Source organism: Heterodontus francisci, chromosome 27 (assembly GCF_036365525.1).
Source record: "Heterodontus francisci isolate sHetFra1 chromosome 27, sHetFra1.hap1, whole genome shotgun sequence".
NCBI classification, from domain to species: Eukaryota; Metazoa; Chordata; class Chondrichthyes; order Heterodontiformes; family Heterodontidae; genus Heterodontus; species Heterodontus francisci.
Window position 1 is genome coordinate 31,675,238 of NC_090397.1, and position 18,322 is coordinate 31,693,559.

At 44.2% G+C, this 18,322-nt stretch overlaps 1 protein-coding gene across 3 annotated transcripts in view; it reads right to left on the reverse strand.

The window, feature by feature from the left end:
* Nucleotides 1-2,923: 2,923 nt before the first annotated feature.
* ferry3 (FERRY endosomal RAB5 effector complex subunit 3) overlaps nt 2,924-18,322 on the reverse strand; it is a 75,516-nt gene continuing 60,117 nt past the window's right edge. The window contains exons 14-16 of one of the 3 annotated variants that reach the window (XR_010977649.1): nt 8,984-9,107; nt 7,883-8,403; nt 2,924-3,403 (exon numbers count right to left, since the gene is read on the reverse strand). Coding sequence is in view for 2 of the 3 variants with exons in the window: in XM_068059093.1 (XP_067915194.1) it covers nt 9,015-9,107 (93 nt within the window). In the remaining variant the exon portion in view is untranslated. Of the gene's footprint in view, nt 3,404-7,882; nt 8,404-8,425; nt 9,108-18,322 lie in introns of those variants that run through there. The other 2 variants (XM_068059093.1, XM_068059094.1) reach the window with 2 other exon arrangements.

Genomic DNA, 18,322 nt, shown 5'->3' on the forward strand with positions numbered 1-18,322 from the left:
AGAAAGCTGATGGTAAAAGCTACCCACTTTACCTGGAGAACCCTGAACAGCTAGTAGATTTAGTGTCCTGGGATTTGCTATCTCTCTCAGTCTTTGAAATCTGTTAATCTTAACATTGTGGGGGAAAAGTGTACAAAATTCTTATATTTGTCGTTCAACCTTTTGCTTTCTGCACATTTCATGGAAACCTTCTGTACGGATCCTTTGGCAGAGAGCTCTGTTGGCATCTCTATGTAGTACTACTGCCTGTCTGATAGGTCAACAGGTGCATTGGTTCTGGATGCCAAAAGTGAGTCAACAAAATTTAGTAGTGGTTGTGTACACAGAGGTTTCCACTGAAAGAGTAGTGTTGAGAGGGGACAAAGGGAGAATAATCTGGATACCCAAAACAAAGGAACTATCTTCATTTTGTGCATATCCTAACATAGAATAAGGAACTCGAGGGCAAAATTACAAAATATGTTCTTATGAACTGTTATGCTTTGGGTTTAAAAAACTAATTTCTCTTTCAGCAGTTGTAGCTGATTCATGATGACTCAGCTATACACCTGATGATCTAGGAGTGTTAATCTCAGGCTGGGTAGCCTAGAGTTTTGAATTACCCTAGGGTAATGAACGTTATGTAATATGCAATAGTTCTGAATCAGTGGAAATATCACAAACCAGATTAACGTTGTAATAGTTAAAGCCACTATATTATCCATTATTAGCACTACATTATCCACTTACCGATATACAGCAACTTAGGTACTAGACAGAATACTGAACATCCAAAAGCAAAATTTTAAAGATGTTGCCATTTACAGCTCCTCTAAACCCATCTTGTTTCTTTACTTGTCCCATTACCACCCCATTTTGTCTTGTATCATCATCCGTTTTGTCATTTAATCACTCCTCCCTTCCATTCTATCACAGATCAACCCTTTTGTTCTTTCCTCTCTCTCCCCCTGTACCATTCTTCCATTAACCCCAACATTCACTTCCCCTCCCATTGCACCTTCCCATGCAAGCACAGGAGATAAAACACCTTTCCTTTCACCTTCTCCCCTCCACCATCCAGGGCCACAGACACTTCTTCCAGGTGAAACGGTAATTTATTTGTACTCCTTTCAATTTGGTATACTGTATTTGCTGCTCACAATACACTTAGGAGGCCAAATACAGATTAGGTGATTGCTGAACATCTGTAATATTTTCCAGTTCTGACCAAAGGGCACTGACCTGATATGTTGGCTTGAATTTTGCCATGGAGGCAGAACCAGGTGTACTGGCAATTTCAAGGAGCAGTATAGCTTGCTGGTTGCACAACGTTTTTCCGGAGGTGGCATCTCAGGGATGGACAGTCAACTATGCAGTCAATTGAGGGGCATTTTACCACGTTTGCAATTTTGTTAATGACACATGAAACCCACTCTATGTCAGGAGCCCGAAAATGAATCGGAGGTGGCTTCGCAGCAGGAAGTCCGAGCTGTGACTTGTTTCAGGGTTTAACTTTATTCGCTGGCAATAATTCACAGAAGGGATTTATTCCCAGGCAGCAGGATCCCTTGTAGCCACTTCATACAGACTGATGTCTCCACTAGTGCTTGCTCCATTGCAATGGCAGCTGCTTCTCTTCCACTGAAGGCACCTTCCATGGTGCTGCTGCTACTCCTGCTGATGGCTAGGCATTGCTCATCCTGTGAAGGCCTTCTCCATGGGTTGCACTGAACACACCTCTTGACACTGGAACTTGGATGCTGTCCCTAATTAGACGGAGCTCCCAGAGATGGCTTCTTAATTGACCCCCTGCAGGAAGGTCGCGCCTGTCGTCCTGCCATGGTCATTTCTGGGTTCCCGACCCAGAATTCATCATGACATCGGGATCACAAAGGACCTGGGAAAATTCATTCTGTTAACTTTGTTTTTTCTCTCTCTCTCTCTGACAGATGCTGCCTGACCTGCTGAGTATTTCCAGCATTTTCTGTTTATTTTTCTGCTTTCCAGAATCCCACAGTATTTTGGCTTTACTTTGAGGAAAACACCTTGGAAAGGTGCATCGAAATATTCCTTTGCTCTCTAATAGAAACTCTTCTGTAGTTTTAATACCACCGGGCTGATTATGTGAATGGTTGCTCCCAGCTAATGGACAGAAAATCATGGGGATGGATTTCCCACTATGCGCTCTTGGGTGAGTGAGGCTCCGAGCTTGGAGCGCGCACATGGAAAATCATTACCAACAGTCCATTAGACATTCCTTTAGCAGGATCTTGTAGACTCCCCCTTTGTTGAATTTATCATTGCACTACGTATGTAACATTACCTCATGTATATGGACCACAAACAAGAGTATTAATTATGTCAGAAGGCTGGAGCCTTACAGCAGGGAAAAGAAAAAGAAAAATGTTTACATTTATATAACACCGCTCTTGTCTTTAGGATGTCCCAGAGTGCTTCACAACCAATAAAGTCCATTTGAAAGACAGCCATTCTTATATAAGCAAATAAAGGAGACTTTTTAATAAAAAAAACAGCATGAGATAAGCAAACAGATAATCTGTTTAGTGGGGTTGGTTGACAAATAATGTTGACCAGGGTAGAACGGCACTGTTCTTCGTCAAATAGTGCCTGGGATCTTGACAGCTGCCAGATAGGGCAAACAGAGTCTTGGTTTAATGTCTCATCCAATGTTTCCTCTAATTTATTTGGAGTGCGCATGTGATTTATTTAGATGTGTGGCCTCTTTAAATGCTACTGCATGGCCACACATGCGCAATAACTTAAAGGGGCTGACTAGTGGGCGGCTTGAATAGGGACTTTCGGGTTGCTATGCAGCCACGCAGCTTACAGTCTCATCTGACAGACAGCATCTCTAACTGTGCCGTACCCCCAGTTCAAAAATTGAGGAATAATTGAGAAAACATTTTTTGTGCAAAGTAACAATTTCACATAACTTTATTATTTGCAAAGAAAAAGCTATTTAAAGGTTAAAGTCTTTTTTTGCTATTACACTTTACCATATTGGATTACTGAACAGAGTTAACTGACAAAAATTGGAAATGCTCCATTACTGAGTAGGATCCTCTCCATTCAATTTTCTTATCTGCGTTGCAAACAGATGATCAAATATGCCCAAGTGCCATAACAGGAAAATCAGCTCTTAAATATGACATTATCACACTAAAGAAGTTCAGATGACTATTCGTAGAATCAATATCTACAGCGTGATGACTGTAGGGGAAAGATTTCCTTTGCGTAACAAAATTGTAAACTTTTTTTAAATCAATAAATTTATGACAGTTCTACACAGTGTGGAGAAATGTTCTTCGTAGAGATTAGAACTCAGGCTCGCTGGCAAATTTCTGTATGTAATGCTGCTTGATTATCATGGTTTTCAATGAACAAGAAGTTACTGCGCTTGTTCCTGTAAAAAAAAATCAATTTGCACAGTAGCCACTTTTAACAAATATTGGAAATATAGGATAGATGTGCACTTTGTTTTTAAGTTGTCAAAAATGAGTTCATTATACAATTGTTTTGAACTATAAACAAAGGCTGTAGCTGAGAAATGTGAAGACTTTTCAAAGCACAAGATTTTTCAAACAAATCCCTCAAAAACTTGCATCTAACACAAAATATTTTTACTGCTGAATGCTAAAAGGCTTGTTTTTGTAAATTTCTGTATAATGCCTGTGGTACAGTTTCTGTAACCTTAATTAATTAAATGGTGAACTTCATGTGATGTAACTCCACTGACAGCAATGGGCATGCACATTAGCTTCATTGACAAAAATGTGGCTTCTACCAATTCCATAGATTTCTTTTTAAAAAGCAGTATGTCTACTTCTTCAAATACACACAATATGTAACAGTGAGGCAGATCATTCTATATTAAATGGCATTGGAAATAACTATTCACTCTGGATCCTAGCTTAGCTTTAACAAAGTTTTCATTTCTCATCCTCCACACTAAAGTGCAGTGGAACATTAAATTTTCCTTTCCACAAGACAAATATGTGGAAAATAATGAATAATAGATTGTATGGCACAAGAAATATTTCCCTCTGAGCCAAAGAATGTGCAATAATGCTACAAATTAATTACTACTGGCTCACTGTTTATGTTGCCTTTCAAACATTATTTTCCAAATCTAACAATTAATTTTTGAAGTGATTTGTAAGCAGAGGGCCGTTTAATATCACTAACTGTACCCACGTGAACCATCTCTTCCCCAAGTAGTTATCTTCAAAAATCCCATAAATCAAGTACTAAGATTTAAATTCACAGGGTCAGGATATGGAACCATGGCAGCAGTTGAAATTTGTAGCTCAACAGAAATAAACCTGCACTAATCCTCTCCTGATACGGCATAAAGAAATGCACCTTATACTTACTTGCACACTACGGCAGCATGCATATGGCTGACAGCACATTTTACTTTTTGTATTTTGAGTCACAGGATTAAAAGATGGTTAGGATGAATGCCTCATTGCTGAAAATGTTGTACTGGATTGAGATGATCTAACTAGCTGTCATAACTTTAGATAATGAAGGACTCTTGGGAAAATAGTTTTAGTTCCATAATAAAATACCTGTGTGTACACAAGTATGAAAATTATCAGCACTTTGTGCTGGATTTTCCAGGCCCTTTGGTGATGGACTCGAGGGCAGGAGGGGGCAGAATATTGGAACGGAAGGCATCGGGGCGGAGGCCAAGCATGTTCACGTCGCAACTGGATATTCCAAAGGGCAGATGACATTGCGGGAGGACCTCGCTCGACAGTGCAGTGGGAAGGTAATTAATCTGATTAATTAGCCAATTAACTACAATTTTACTGGGGTTGTTTAGATTTTCCAAAGAGTGCATGGGAACCACGGGGCTTCAGAGCCTCAGCAGGTATAAGGAGGCGCCAAGCAAGCAGGACGTCAGTGCTGGCTTCAGCCAGTAGCCATTATGAGGGCCAGTGTGCATTGGCAGGGAGGGTGGAGCAGTGAGAGTATTGGCATTCGCACGTCAGGAGTGGGGCAAAGGTGCCAGTACTGCAGGGGCTTGCCACCAGCATGCCATATGGGAACTGGCACTTGTGTTGATTAAACGAGGAGGAGGTTGAGGGTTGGGGGAGGGCGTCAGGATAAGAGGCCATAGAAACTGCCATGGACCTCATTCAGGCTTCGGGATGTCTAGTGAGGAGAAGCAGCAGAGATCGAGAGAGCTGCAGCCACAATCAGCGGGACAGCAACAACCTCAGGGCCAACAGGAGGGCCTCCTGAGGGGTGGGGATGCAGGAGAAGGGTGCAGAGAGGCACACGAGCAGCCTCCTGCGGGCAGCAAAGAGTACCCTCCAGTGAGGGATCTGCCGTAGAGGCTCAGCTACCTCCAATTGTCTGAACGGCAGTGTCACTGAAGATTGAGCCTCTCCAGGGAGGTCGTCACATATGCCATGATGGAGATTGGGCTGAGCCCCATTGGAAGTGGTGGCCATCCAATGCCAGTGGCGCTGAAGGTCACCGGGGTGCTGAACTTCTATGCCTCTGATTCATTCCAGGGATCCACTGGAGATATATTTGGGATCTCCCAGTCTCCAGCTCATCGATGCATCAAGGTGGTGACCAATGCCCTGTTCAAGAGGGGCAGCCAATAAGTGTGTTGTTGCACTGATCCGGACTGTCAAGCTGAGAAAGCCATTGGGTTCGGGACCATCGCTTGATTTTCCCAAGTGCAGGGTAGCGATCGACTGCACACAGGTGCCATTAAGGCTCCCACAAGCCAGCCAGCAGCCTTCATTGACAGGAAGAGCTTCCACTTGCTCAATGTACAACTGGTTTGCTGTGCTCTACAAAATCTGGCGCTGCAGAGGGGGGACGCATTGAACAATGAGGATATTGTGCAGTGCGATGCCTCTTTTGATGAAGAGGATGTGGAGGTAGTTTCTGACCAAGTAATGCATGGTGAGGAACCCAAGGACCACAGTCAAGGTGCAATGGGATACACGTAAGGGAGGCTATGGATGCACCGATTCAGATGCGTTTCAGATGACCCTTGCTATCTGATCCATCAACGCCAATAAAGCTGCACCTTTCTCCAGCACTGTTGCCACTTCCTTCATTTACCATTCCATCACCTACGCCCAGTTACACATCGCACTGCGGCATGGGGAAAGCGACAACCTCCCATCCAGCTCTTTGAGGGAGGCAGGGTACTCCTGAAGTCCCAAAGGCCTGCAAGAAATGGAAAATGTTGCTACACCACATGACACCTTTATTACACAGGAAAAAAAACGCAAGGCTTTATTCCTCAACAATCTTCTTGCCCATGAGCCCCAAGTGCAGTAAGGTGTTCTACTTAAATCTCTTACGTCTGATCCTATGTGGTGCTCCCTCCGCACCACAAACTGAGGTGGAGGCAGGGTGCTGACCTCATTTCCCCGTAGCTTGAGATGATCTTGGCGGTCGTCCTCTGCCTGCCTGAGGGCTGAAAGACCCCGGCATATTGAGGTCCTCCTGCACAGGATGACATATTGGTCATTGCGGCTATTTGAGATGCTGGTGTCACTGGCAGAGGAGCTAAGGAACAGCTGTGCACACCAGAAATGCCCTGAGAGTGGGCCCCCAGATGCAGAGGCAGTCGTTTCACCTGCCTTACAAGGCACATTTGTACTTCCCTGCTCAACTGAGTAGTCTGAGGACCTGATGTCGATTCCAGGCACCTCGTTCCCCCTCTCACCCGGCCATTTTTGCACACAGCTCATGGACACAGCAATGGTGTGCAGGTTTGCATGCATCTCCATCATTCACTGAGTGATCTGCTTGATCTGGCCTCCATGAGGGTCACCATACTCTCAATGGAGGGAGACAAGAACGCTTATGCCAAGGACATCGCAACTCTCATGGTCTGGATGGACTCCTCCATCATCTGTGCCAGGGTGCGCATACCCTCTGGAAGCTCCGCTAGATGTTCCAGCACCTCATGCTGTAGCTCCAGCATTTGCCACGTTACTGCAGAGGCATTCATCAGCCTGAGGCTCAGCATCACCCTAGCCTCCCACAATCCTCCGAGTGACAGTAGCCTTGGCTGTCACAGCCTCTCTCATCTGCTCAGATGCAACTGTGCTGCGCTCACCAGGGTGCGACCCCGAATTTACACACAAAAGGATACCCTACTACGTGTGAGTATCTGCGCTGATGGAGGGGTGGGGGAATTATGTGACAGTGCACCCTCTGAGATCTCCTTCTCTTCCTTAGAGGTGGGCGGCTGTGCTCTGGTAACTGCAGCGCTCTGTTCTTATAGCTGATCCGCATAAGAGAAAAGATAGATTAAAGGATTATGCATTTTCCATCACGTCCTTCCACTACTCCTAGAGTGGAGCTCTGTGTGTCCAATACTGGACACATGAGCACTATGCTTCGTGCTCCCAGAGGTTCCCTTGTGTCCATCTATTAAGCCACTCACTCTCTTATATCTGCACTCCTGTCTCACCATGTGATGGAGTGGCCCCCATGCTGCCCTGCCAGTTCCAGCACCTCCTCCTCCATGGGGGTCAGGATGGCCAGGAAGGGGACCCGCAACCAGTCTTGGGCCTTTCTTTGACATTGGGGGTTGTCTTCAGCTGCAAGTACAACAATGAATGTTGCCTGACAAATACAAACACAACACCTAAACTGATGGCAGCATACCTGTCCATGATGGGGGTGCACGAATGCCTCCTGAACATGGCCACTCTGGATAGACCTTGCTAGAGTCAACACTGATAGATGGATGCCATTGACTGAGGTGCAGCCATGCCTCGGACAGGATATGCTTCTGCCTGACCCCATTGTCACTGGCTGGGTGGGCATACCCTCTCCACCAAACACACCCTCATGTGTTGTCACATGTCAGGGAAGCAAAGTGTGGAGTACTCACCTTGGCGGAATGAATAACGTCATTCACCTGCTTGCAGCACTGCAGCCAGGTTCTAGGGATGACCCCACGGCTGCTAACCTCCTCTGCAATTTCCGTCCAGGCTTGCTTGATAAGACAGCCCAGTCTCCTCCTCCCCGTCTCTGGAGAAGAGGACCTCCTGGAGGACAGCCTGCAGGGAGGCATCAATGAACTGTGGGGCCACCCGGGGTCTTCCTTCTGCCATTGTCTCCACTGATTTCTTCCTCAGGCCTTCAATTCTTGCAGATGTCCTGGGAGTTCCAATGTTAGTGAGCGTTGGCAGCCTCTTAAATATGACGGCAGCACTTCAAGTGGCGTGACCTCACCACCTTACTGCCCGCCTCCATTCCCCTATTGCTTGTCCCCTGGGCTGTTAGTTGGTTGGCTGCTGCAAAAATCGCTCGTGACCGGTCGTTCCCCACCCAAGCAGCGGGGGCTCCTACTTCTGGTCCCAACGGCGGGACCTCAAACCCAGCTGCAAATTCAGCCCATAATGTAAGTATCTAAACAAGAAATGGACAGCAATCAGTTTCATGAATTTAATTATTCTTAGGCCAACAGCACCAGTTCAAACATGTACAAATGAGTAGTACACAGAAACTGGAATTATTTTTACATTTCCTAAGTACGATATACACATTATAGTCTGGAAATTACTGAGCATGTGAAAGCTCAAAGTTTTAATGCATTTACATCAAATCTCTCTCTGCTATTTTAGTGGAGGAAATAACCCGTTTAAAATAAATAGGTCATCCATCTGCTTTGCTGAAATTATGGAAAGAGGAATTTGATACAAGCTCATTAAATTTGCTTACAATAACATTGCTCAGTAATTTCCAGGCTTATAAAAGGAGACTTAAATGTCATTATTACAACATATCACCAATTGCAGTAAGAGTACAAATAGTCCAGAGGTTATGATGCATAGTTCAACTTAAAACGCAATAATTCTAAATGTTTGAGATTCTGCTGAAGTGAGCAAAAAGGGGCTCTTTCTCTAGTCCCATGGGAATAATCACACATAGTTTAGATTTTTTTAATATACTGTCCGAAGGGCATACAAAAAGTGACCCATCAGCATACCTCATTCGCTGTTCAGTGGAGATTTGTTTGTTCATCGTTTGGAGGTCAGGGTCAAGGTAGATGACACTCTGAAAATCTGAGGTAACATACTGCTCAACTGGTAGAACATTTCCTCTGAAATACTCTGTTAATATAAAATTGTATTATCATTTAAATTGCATGGTGCAGACAACACATTAACAGCAAAATGCGTACTTAGGCAGTGGTTATACTGCACTATGGCTGTGAAACTGGTAGTTGCTGAGTGTGAAGGGCAGTCAGCAAGACCTTTCCTATAACTCCTGGCTGCAATTTATACGCTACTTGCCAGAAATAAACTTTGCACATGCATGGTTACACAAATGCAGATGCTGCTCCTGGTTGGTTAAATGTTTACAAACTGGGAAAGCATGCATTCCTGTTCAAAGTGCTCTGGATATTCAATGCACCAAAGCATTTTTAAACTTGGCTTGACACTGCACAGGGTAACAAGTTCAAGCGATGGTGGCATCTTCCCTGAGGAAGTGTACTAAATGGTTACATTGGGAACTATCTACAGGCAGAAGCTAAACTGATAGATTGATAAATTGACAACACCCAAATGCACAATATCAGCTCCCACGTGTACGCCGACAACATCAAGCTCTACTTTACCACCATCTCTCTTGACCCCTCTACTGCATCGGATTTGTCACATTGCTTGTCCAACATCCAGTACTGGATGAGCAAAAAATTCCTCCAAAATTGGGAAGATTGAAGTCATTGTCTTCAGTACCTGCGACAAACTCCATTCCCTAGCTACCTATTTCCATCTCTCTCCTTGGCCACTGTCTGCAGCCGAACCAGACCGTTGGCAACCTTGGCATCCTATTTAACCCTGAGCTGAGTTTCTGAGTCCATACCCTCTCTAACACTAAGACCGCCTATGTAAACCTCCACACATCTGCTTCAGCTTATCTTCTGCTGAAATCCTCATCCCTGCATTTGTCGCCTCCAGCCTCAACTATTCCAATGCTTGAGAATTGCTGAAAATAGAGACATGTCGTCGAAGCTTTTCGTCTTGTACTCATCAGGACGAAATGCAAGAATAACCAATGTAAGGGAAAACAACAACTTATACTGCATGAGAAGAGAGTGCTGATTGGTTGGCAAGTGAACTCTGATTGGTAGAAACGTTGCCATGGAGAATGCACCAGTTTACAGTGACTGACAGTTAACTGCCAAGCTTGGTTTGAAATTTAAACCAAGCAACTTGACTCTGATTGATCAAGGCATTGCCCTGAGGAACGAACCAGCGAATAGCTGTCACTTATTTTGTTCAGCTGAAACAGGCACAATGTGTGTACATGTTCTTTCTGTCTGCAAAGAACAGGGCCCTGTGTATTAATATATGTAGCTTCCAGTATGCGCAAATGCGCCACACTGTGAGCCCTACTAACAATCTAAAATTGGTTGTCAGCATAATTCTTAGCACACTGTGGATTATTTAGCAAATGTTGTCCAATCACGGAATCAGATCTAATGTTGGACGCTATGTTTTGAGTTTTGCAAGCACGGGCTGGTTGGGTACGACCTTGCGACGTTTAAGAGGCATCTTGACAAATACATGAATAGGATGGGAATAGAGGGATACGGTCCCCGGAAGTGCAGAAGGTTTTAGTTTAGGCAGGCATCAAGATCGGTGCAGGCTTGGAGGGCCGAATGGCCTGTTCCTATGCTGTACTGTTGTTTGTTGACCTGTACCTTGCCCGTTGCGAACAGCGGAAGGGACATGTTATTTGATGTGATCTGCCAGTCTTTGGGATGTAGGGCCTATAAACCTAGCATCACATAATCTGCAGTGTGCTAAGAATTACGCTGATAACTAATTTAAGATTGTCAGTAGGGCTCGCAGTGAGGTGCATTTGTGCGTATTGGAAGCTAAATATATTAATACACAGGGCCCTTTTCTTTGCAGACAGAAAGAACATGTATACACATTGCGCCTGTTTCAGCTGAACAAAATAAGTGATAGCCATTCGCTGGTTCATTCCTCAGTTGTTGTTTTCCCTTACATTGGTTATTCTTGTGTTTGTCCTGATGAGTGCCAGACGAAAAGCTTCGACAACATGTTTCTATTTTGAGCAATTCTCAAGTTCTGTACTACCAAACGACTATCTGTATTCCAATGCTTTTCTGGCCTCCTTCCCATCTTCCACCTTCTGTAAATTTCAGCTCATCTAAAACTCTACTGTTCATATCCTAACTAGTAGCAAGTGCTGTTTACCCATCAACTCCTGTGTTCACTGACCTATATCGACCCCCGGTCCAGCAACACCTCAAATTTAACATCCTCATCATGATGTTCAAGTCCCTCAATGCCCCTATCTGTGTAAACTCTTCCAGTTCTAGGACAAGTTGAGATCACTGCGTTCCTCCAACTTTGGCCTCCTATGCATTCCCAATTTCCTTCATCCCTCCAGTGGTGGGCTTGTCTTCAGCTGTCTAGGCCCTAAGCGCAAATACCCTCACTAAAATGTCGCCTCTCTCCTCCTTTAAAATGCTCCTTAAAACCTACCTCTTTGACCAAGCTTTTGATTGTCTGTGCTAACTAATGGGACTAAAGGCTGACAAGTCCCCTGTACTTGACGGCCTGCATCCTCGGGTCTTAAAAGAAGTGGCTGCAGAGATAGCGGATGCATTGGTTGTCATCATCCAAAATTCCTTTGTTTCTGGAAAAGGTCCCAGGAGATTGGAAACCGGCAAATGTAACACCTCTATTCAAGAAAGGAGGGAGATAGAAAACAGGAAACTATAAGCCAGTTAGTCTAACATCTCTCATAGGGAAAATGCTAGAATCCATTATTAAGGAAGTAGTAGCAGACCATTTAGAAAATCAAAATAAAACCATATTGACTCTGCCCGATTGTATGAAAGGAAAATCGTGTTTGACAAATTTATTAGAGTTCTTTGAGGATGTAACAAGCAAGGTGGATAAAAGAGAACCAGTAGATGAAGTGTATTTGGATTTCCAAAAGGCATTCGATAAGGTGCCACAGAAAAGGTTACTACACAAGATTATAAATCACTGTGTTGGGAGTAATATATTAGCATGGATAGAGATAGAGATATGGCTAACTAACAGGAATCAGATAGTTGGGATAAACGGGGCATTTTCAGGCTGGCAAACTATAACTAGTGGATTGCCACAGGGACCAGTGCTGGAACCTCAACTATTTACAATCTATATTAATGACTTGGGTGAAGGGGCCGAGTGTATTATAGCCAAATTTGTGGACAAAAGTTGTGAGGAGGACACAAAGTGTCTGCAAAGAGATATAGATAGGTTAAGTGAGTGGGCAAAAATTTTGTAGATGGAGTACAATGTGGGAAAATGTGAGGTTGTTCACTTTGGTGGGAAGAATAGAAAAGCAGAATATTATTTATATGGAGAGAGACTGCAGAATGCTGCAGTAGAGGGATCTGGGTGTCCTTGTACATGAATCACAAAAAGTTAGCATGCAGATACAGCAAAATTAGGATGGCAAATGGAATTTTGGTAGTTACTGCACGGGGGATGGAGTATAAAAGTAGGGAAGTCTTGCTACAGCTGTACAGGCATTAGTGAGACCACACCTAGAGTACTGCGTACAGTTTTGGTCTCCTTACTTAAGGAGGGACATACTTGCATTCAAAGCTGTTCAGAGAAGGTTCACTTGGCTGATTCCTGGGATGAATGAGCTGTCTTATGAGGAAAGGTTGAGCAGGTTAGGCCTATGCTCGGAGTTTAGAAGAATGAGAGGTGATCTTATTGAAATATGCAAGATTCTGAGAGGCTTGACAGGATAGATGCTGAGAGGATGCTCCCCCTCGTGGGGGAAGCTAGAACTAGGGGGCACAGTTTCAAAATAAGGGGTCTCCCTTTTAAGACAAAGATGAGGAGGAATTTCTTCTCTCAGAGGATCGTTAATCTTTAGAATTCTCTTCCCTAGACAGCAATGGAGGTTGGGTCATTGAATATATTTAAGGCTGAGTTAGACAGATTTTTGATCTACAAGGGCATCAAGGATTATTGGGGAGCAGGCAGGAAAGTGGAGGTAAAGCCACAATCAGATCAGCCATGAACATATGAAATGGTGGAGCAAGCTCGTAGGGCTGAATAGCCTACTCCTGCTCCTATTTTCTATGATTCTTATATCCTAATTATGTGGCTTGATGTCAAATTTGTCTGATAACACTTCTCTGAAGCATCGTGGGACATTTTACTATGCTAAAGGTGCTATAAAAATTCTGAATGTTGTTAAACAAACTATAGTAGAGAATTATTTTCATTATTTTCCAAATGTTTTCTATAGGATTTGTATACACCATAAGTTTTGTTCTCTACTTAATCTGCACAAAGACTGCAGAGTGGGCTTTCGCCTCACTATAGATATTTCTGGGCTTCTCCCAGCAGCACTGCCAAATTTCACACTTGCCTAATTCTGAAATTATCCCTTCCTGACGGTGATAACCTAGCTTTGATATTAGAGTGTTAGCCTTGTATAGTAACAATGCTTGTCCTGTATTTCAGTGTTTGCCCTATTTGACTTTATTTGATGTAATGCACCTTATCTCAGCCACTTCTACTGGAATAGAAAGATACCCCAAGTGGCAAGTGTGACTGGTTTTAAAGTTTACTAACAAACATGCACTCCATCAGTTATTTTTGTAATCCAGCAAAATCCTATCCTACTGCTGGGATCTGACTGTTTCTAAACTATGACAAAATCATGTGCAACATGCTGATAATTGATCCATTTTCTTACATCCCTTACCGCCACTGCACCCACCCCACCCCCAACCGACCACCAAGCTTCCCCTCAACAGATTAGGCTGCTGGATCCTTCCCAATGATCTGTCAGTTATCTCCAGTTGGCACTAAAGTGAGGAAACTCAGAAAGCTTCTGTTGGTAACTCTATGTTTACCAATGCTACTAAAGTACATAGACTAACACAGCTCAAAGTCACTGAAATCTTTACCATGTATCTGATTCAACTTGTATCTTGGGAAACTGCAATATATATCTTAAAGAATCTATTGCATTATGAAATCACGTGAAGAGGGAAGAGAGATAAACTATTGCATGTGACAAACCTCTTAAATGTTAGATTACAGTATCTTTATTAGTGCTGATAGCCAAATAACAAAAGTTAATTTCAAAATGTTTCATCATTCCCCTAAAGTCCTTCCCAGTAACTCTTGATTATTGCAATCCTAAAAATTCACAGTAGGTACCCAAAAGGCAAAATACAGCAGGTGCTGGAAATCTGAAAACAAGAACAGAAAAGCTGGAAATGCTAAAAGTCATGAAGCATCTGTGGAAAAAAAGTCGTCAGTTGACGTTTCAGGTCTTTAAGGATATTTTCAGCTTTTTTTTTTGTTTCATAAGCTACCCAAACTGATGAGCATTAATGCTTGCAATTAAAATCAAACACATAAATTAAGATGGCTCAGTACCATGGCACATTGGTATACATTGTTTTTTCCTCACAAAAATCCAGTGTATTTATTATTTAAAATTCAATGGGATTAGAGGTGAAATGTGCAATTTAACGCAGCCAATAGTTTAATATAGCATTTTTAAACAGTATACATTATTTGACAATGGCGATTTAAAAAAAAAATGTTAGTTTGTATCAAATTTCACAAGTAAAGGAAAATTTACCCTCACAGACAACTGGACAATGCCACAACAGATAGCCCCCTCAGCAACAGTGGGAGACAGGGAATTAAATATATATTTTTTCAATAATAGGATATGTGCATACAATTTAAAATCTGTGAATAGAAACAGAAATGGCACACTGCTGAGTCCTCCTTACTAACATCTAGGGGCTTGTGTCAAAGTTGGGAGAGCTGTCCCACAGACTAGTCAAGCAACAGCCTGACATTGTCTGTCAGGTATGATTCTGTGAGTATGACTATGTCCCAAATACTGCCATCACCATCCCTGTCCTGTCCCACCGGCAGGACAGACCCAGCAAAGGTGGCGGCACAGTGGTATACTGTTGGGATGCAGCTGCCCTGGGAGTCCTCAACATCCACTCTGGACCCCATGAAGTCTCATGGCATCAGGTCAAACATGGGCAAGGAAACATCCTGCTGATTACCACCTACCGCCCTCCCTCAGCTGATGAGTCAGTACTCCTCCATGTTGAACAGCACTTGGAGGAAGCATTGACGGTGGCAAGGGCACAGAATGTACTCTGGGTGGGGGACTTCAATGTCCATCACCAAGAGTGGCTCGGTAGCATCACTACTGACTGAGCTCGCCGAGTCCTAAAGGACATATCTGCTAGACTGGGTATGCGGCAGGTGGTGAGGGAACCAACAAGAGGGGAAAACATACTTGACCTCGTCCTCACCAATCTGCCTGCCGCAGATGCATCTGTCCATGACAGTATTGGTAGGAGTGACCACCGCACGGTCATGGAGACGAAGTGCCACCTTCACATTGAGGATACCCTCCTTCATGTTGTGTGGCACTACCAGCGTGCTAAATGGGATAGATTTCGAACAGATCTAGCGATGCAAAACTGGGCATCAATTATGCGCTGTGGGCCATCAGCAGCAGCAGAATTGTACTCAACCACAATCTGTAACCTCATGGCCCAGAATATTCCCCCACTCTACCATTACCAACAAGCCAGGAGACCAATCCTGGTTCAATGAAGAGTGCAGGAGGGTATGCCAGGAGCAGCACCAGACATACCTCAAAATGAGGTGTCAACCTGGTGAAGCTACAACACAGGACTATCTGTGTGCAAAACTGCGTAAGCAGCATGCGATAGACAGAGCAAAGCGATCCCATAACCAACCGATCAGATCTAAACTCTGCAGTCCTGCCACATCCAGCCGTGAATGGTGGTAGGCAATTAAACAACTAACTGGAGGAGGTGGCTCCACAAATATCACCATCCTCAATGATGGGGGAGCCCAGCACATCAGTGTGAAAGATAAGGCTGAAGCATTTGCAACAATCTTCAGCCAGAAGTGCCGAGTTGATGATCCCTCTCGGCCTCCTCCTGAAGTCCCCAGCATCACAGACATCAGCCAATTCGATTCACTCCACGTGATATCAAGGAACGACTGAAGGCACTGGATACTGCAAAGGCTATGGGCCCTGACTATATTCTGGCAATAGTACTGAAGACCTGTGCTCCAGAACTTGCCGCGCCCCTAGCCAAGCTGTTCCAGTACAGCTACAACAAAGGCATCTACCCTGCAAGGTGGAAAATTGCCCAGGTATGCCCTGTACACAAAACACAGGACAATTCCAACCCGGCCAATTACCACCTCCTCAGCCTACTCTCAATCATCAGTAAAGTGATGGAAGGTGTCATCAACAGTGCCATCAAGCAGCACTTGCTTAACAATAATCTGCTCAGTGATGCTCAGTTTGGGTTCCGCCAAAACCACTCAGCTCCTGACCTCATTACAGCCTTGGTTCAAACATGGACAAAAGAGCTGAACTCAAGAGGTGAGGCGTGAGTGACTGCCCTTGACATCAAGGCAGCATTTGACCGAGTATGGCATCAAGCAGCCTTAGCAAAACTGAGGTCAATGGGAATCATACCTAGCTGGAGTCATATCTAGCGCAAAGGAAGATGGTTGTGGTTGTTGGAGATCAATCATCTGAGCTCCAGAACATCACTGCAGGAGTTCCTCAGGATAGTGTCCTAGGCCCGACCATCTTCAGCTGCTTCATCAATGACCTTCCTTCAATCATAAGGTCAGAAATGGGGATGTTCGCTAATGATTGCACAATGTTCAGCACCATTCGTGACTCCTCAGATACTGAAGCAGTCCGTGTAGAAATGCAGCAAGACTTGGACAATATCCAGGCTTGGGCTGATAAGTGGTAAGTAACATTTGCACCACACAAGTTCCAGGCAATGACCATCTCCAACAAGAGAGAATCAAACCATCTCCCCTTGACATTCAATGTCATTACCATCGCTGAATCCCCCACAATCAACATCCTAGGGGCTACCATTAACCAGAAACTGAATTGGAGTAGCCATATAAATACCGTGGCTACAAGAGCAGGTCAGAGGCTAGGAATCCTGCGGCGAGTAACTCACCTCCTGACTCGCCAAAGCCTGTCCACCATCTACAAGGCACAAGTCAGGAGTGTGATGGCATACTCTCCACTTGCCTGGATGGGTGCAGCTCCAACAACACTCAAGAAGCTCAACACCATCCAGGACAAAGCAGCCCGCTTGATTGGCACCCCATCTACAAACATTCACTCCCTCCACCACTGACACACAGTGGCAGCAGTGTGTACCATCTATAAGATGCACCGCAGCAACGCACCAAAGCTCCTTAGACAGCACCTTCCAAACCTGCGACCTCTACCAACTAGAAGGACAAGGGCAGCAAATGCATGGGAACACCACCACCTGCAAATTCCCCTCCAAGTCACACACCATCCTGACTTGGAACACTGTGAAAGAACGGCCGGCAGCTCTTTGTCCCAGCCATGCCACCATTGACAGCCATTGCAAGTAAGGTGAAGGGCAGTCCCAGAAAACAGAGAAGTTTTTAGGGCCTCGCCGGGGACAATTGGCCGGGCCCCGGCGAGAATGTTGTGCGTTAGGGACAGTTGGGGCTTCGGGACTGGCCCTCTGTGGGGAACTCCGCACAGGCAGTACCCAGAACCGAACCCAGGTCGCTAGAGCTGTGAGGCTGCGGTGCTAACCACTATGCCACCCTCATTATAAAGTAAAAATAAGGTGCACAGAGAAAGTTAGAGAGTTAGAAATAATACAAAATTAGGGGAGATCATAGACAATGCAAAGAAGTCTAATTTAGGTTTGGAGGTATGTGTGCAAATGCACCAAGTGTAGTTAACAATTTTGGTGAGCTGCAGGCACAAATAGCCACGTAGGAATACGATGTAATGGCGATAACGGAGACCTGGCTCTAAAAAGGGAGGATTGGATGCTTAATATTCCTGGATAACAAGGTATTCAGAAAAAAATACGGAAGGGGAAAAAAAGGGGTAACAGTTTTGATCAAGGAAGATATTACAGTGCTAGAAAGTGAGAATGTCCTTTAGCTACTGAAGACAGATCTATTTGGTTGGAGTTAAGAAACAATAAAAGGGGCTATTACGCTACTTGGTGTATTTTATAGGCCTCCAAAAAATGGGAAGGAAATAGAGGAGCAAATTTGCAAAGAAATTACTAGAAACCGCAAGAGCTAGTGAAAATTGGAGAATTTAATTTCCCAATATTGAATGCTGTATTAATTGTGTTAAGGGCGTAGTAGAGGAGGAATGTCTGAAGTCTTTTCAGGAGAATTTTCTTGGGCAGGACACATACTGACCAACA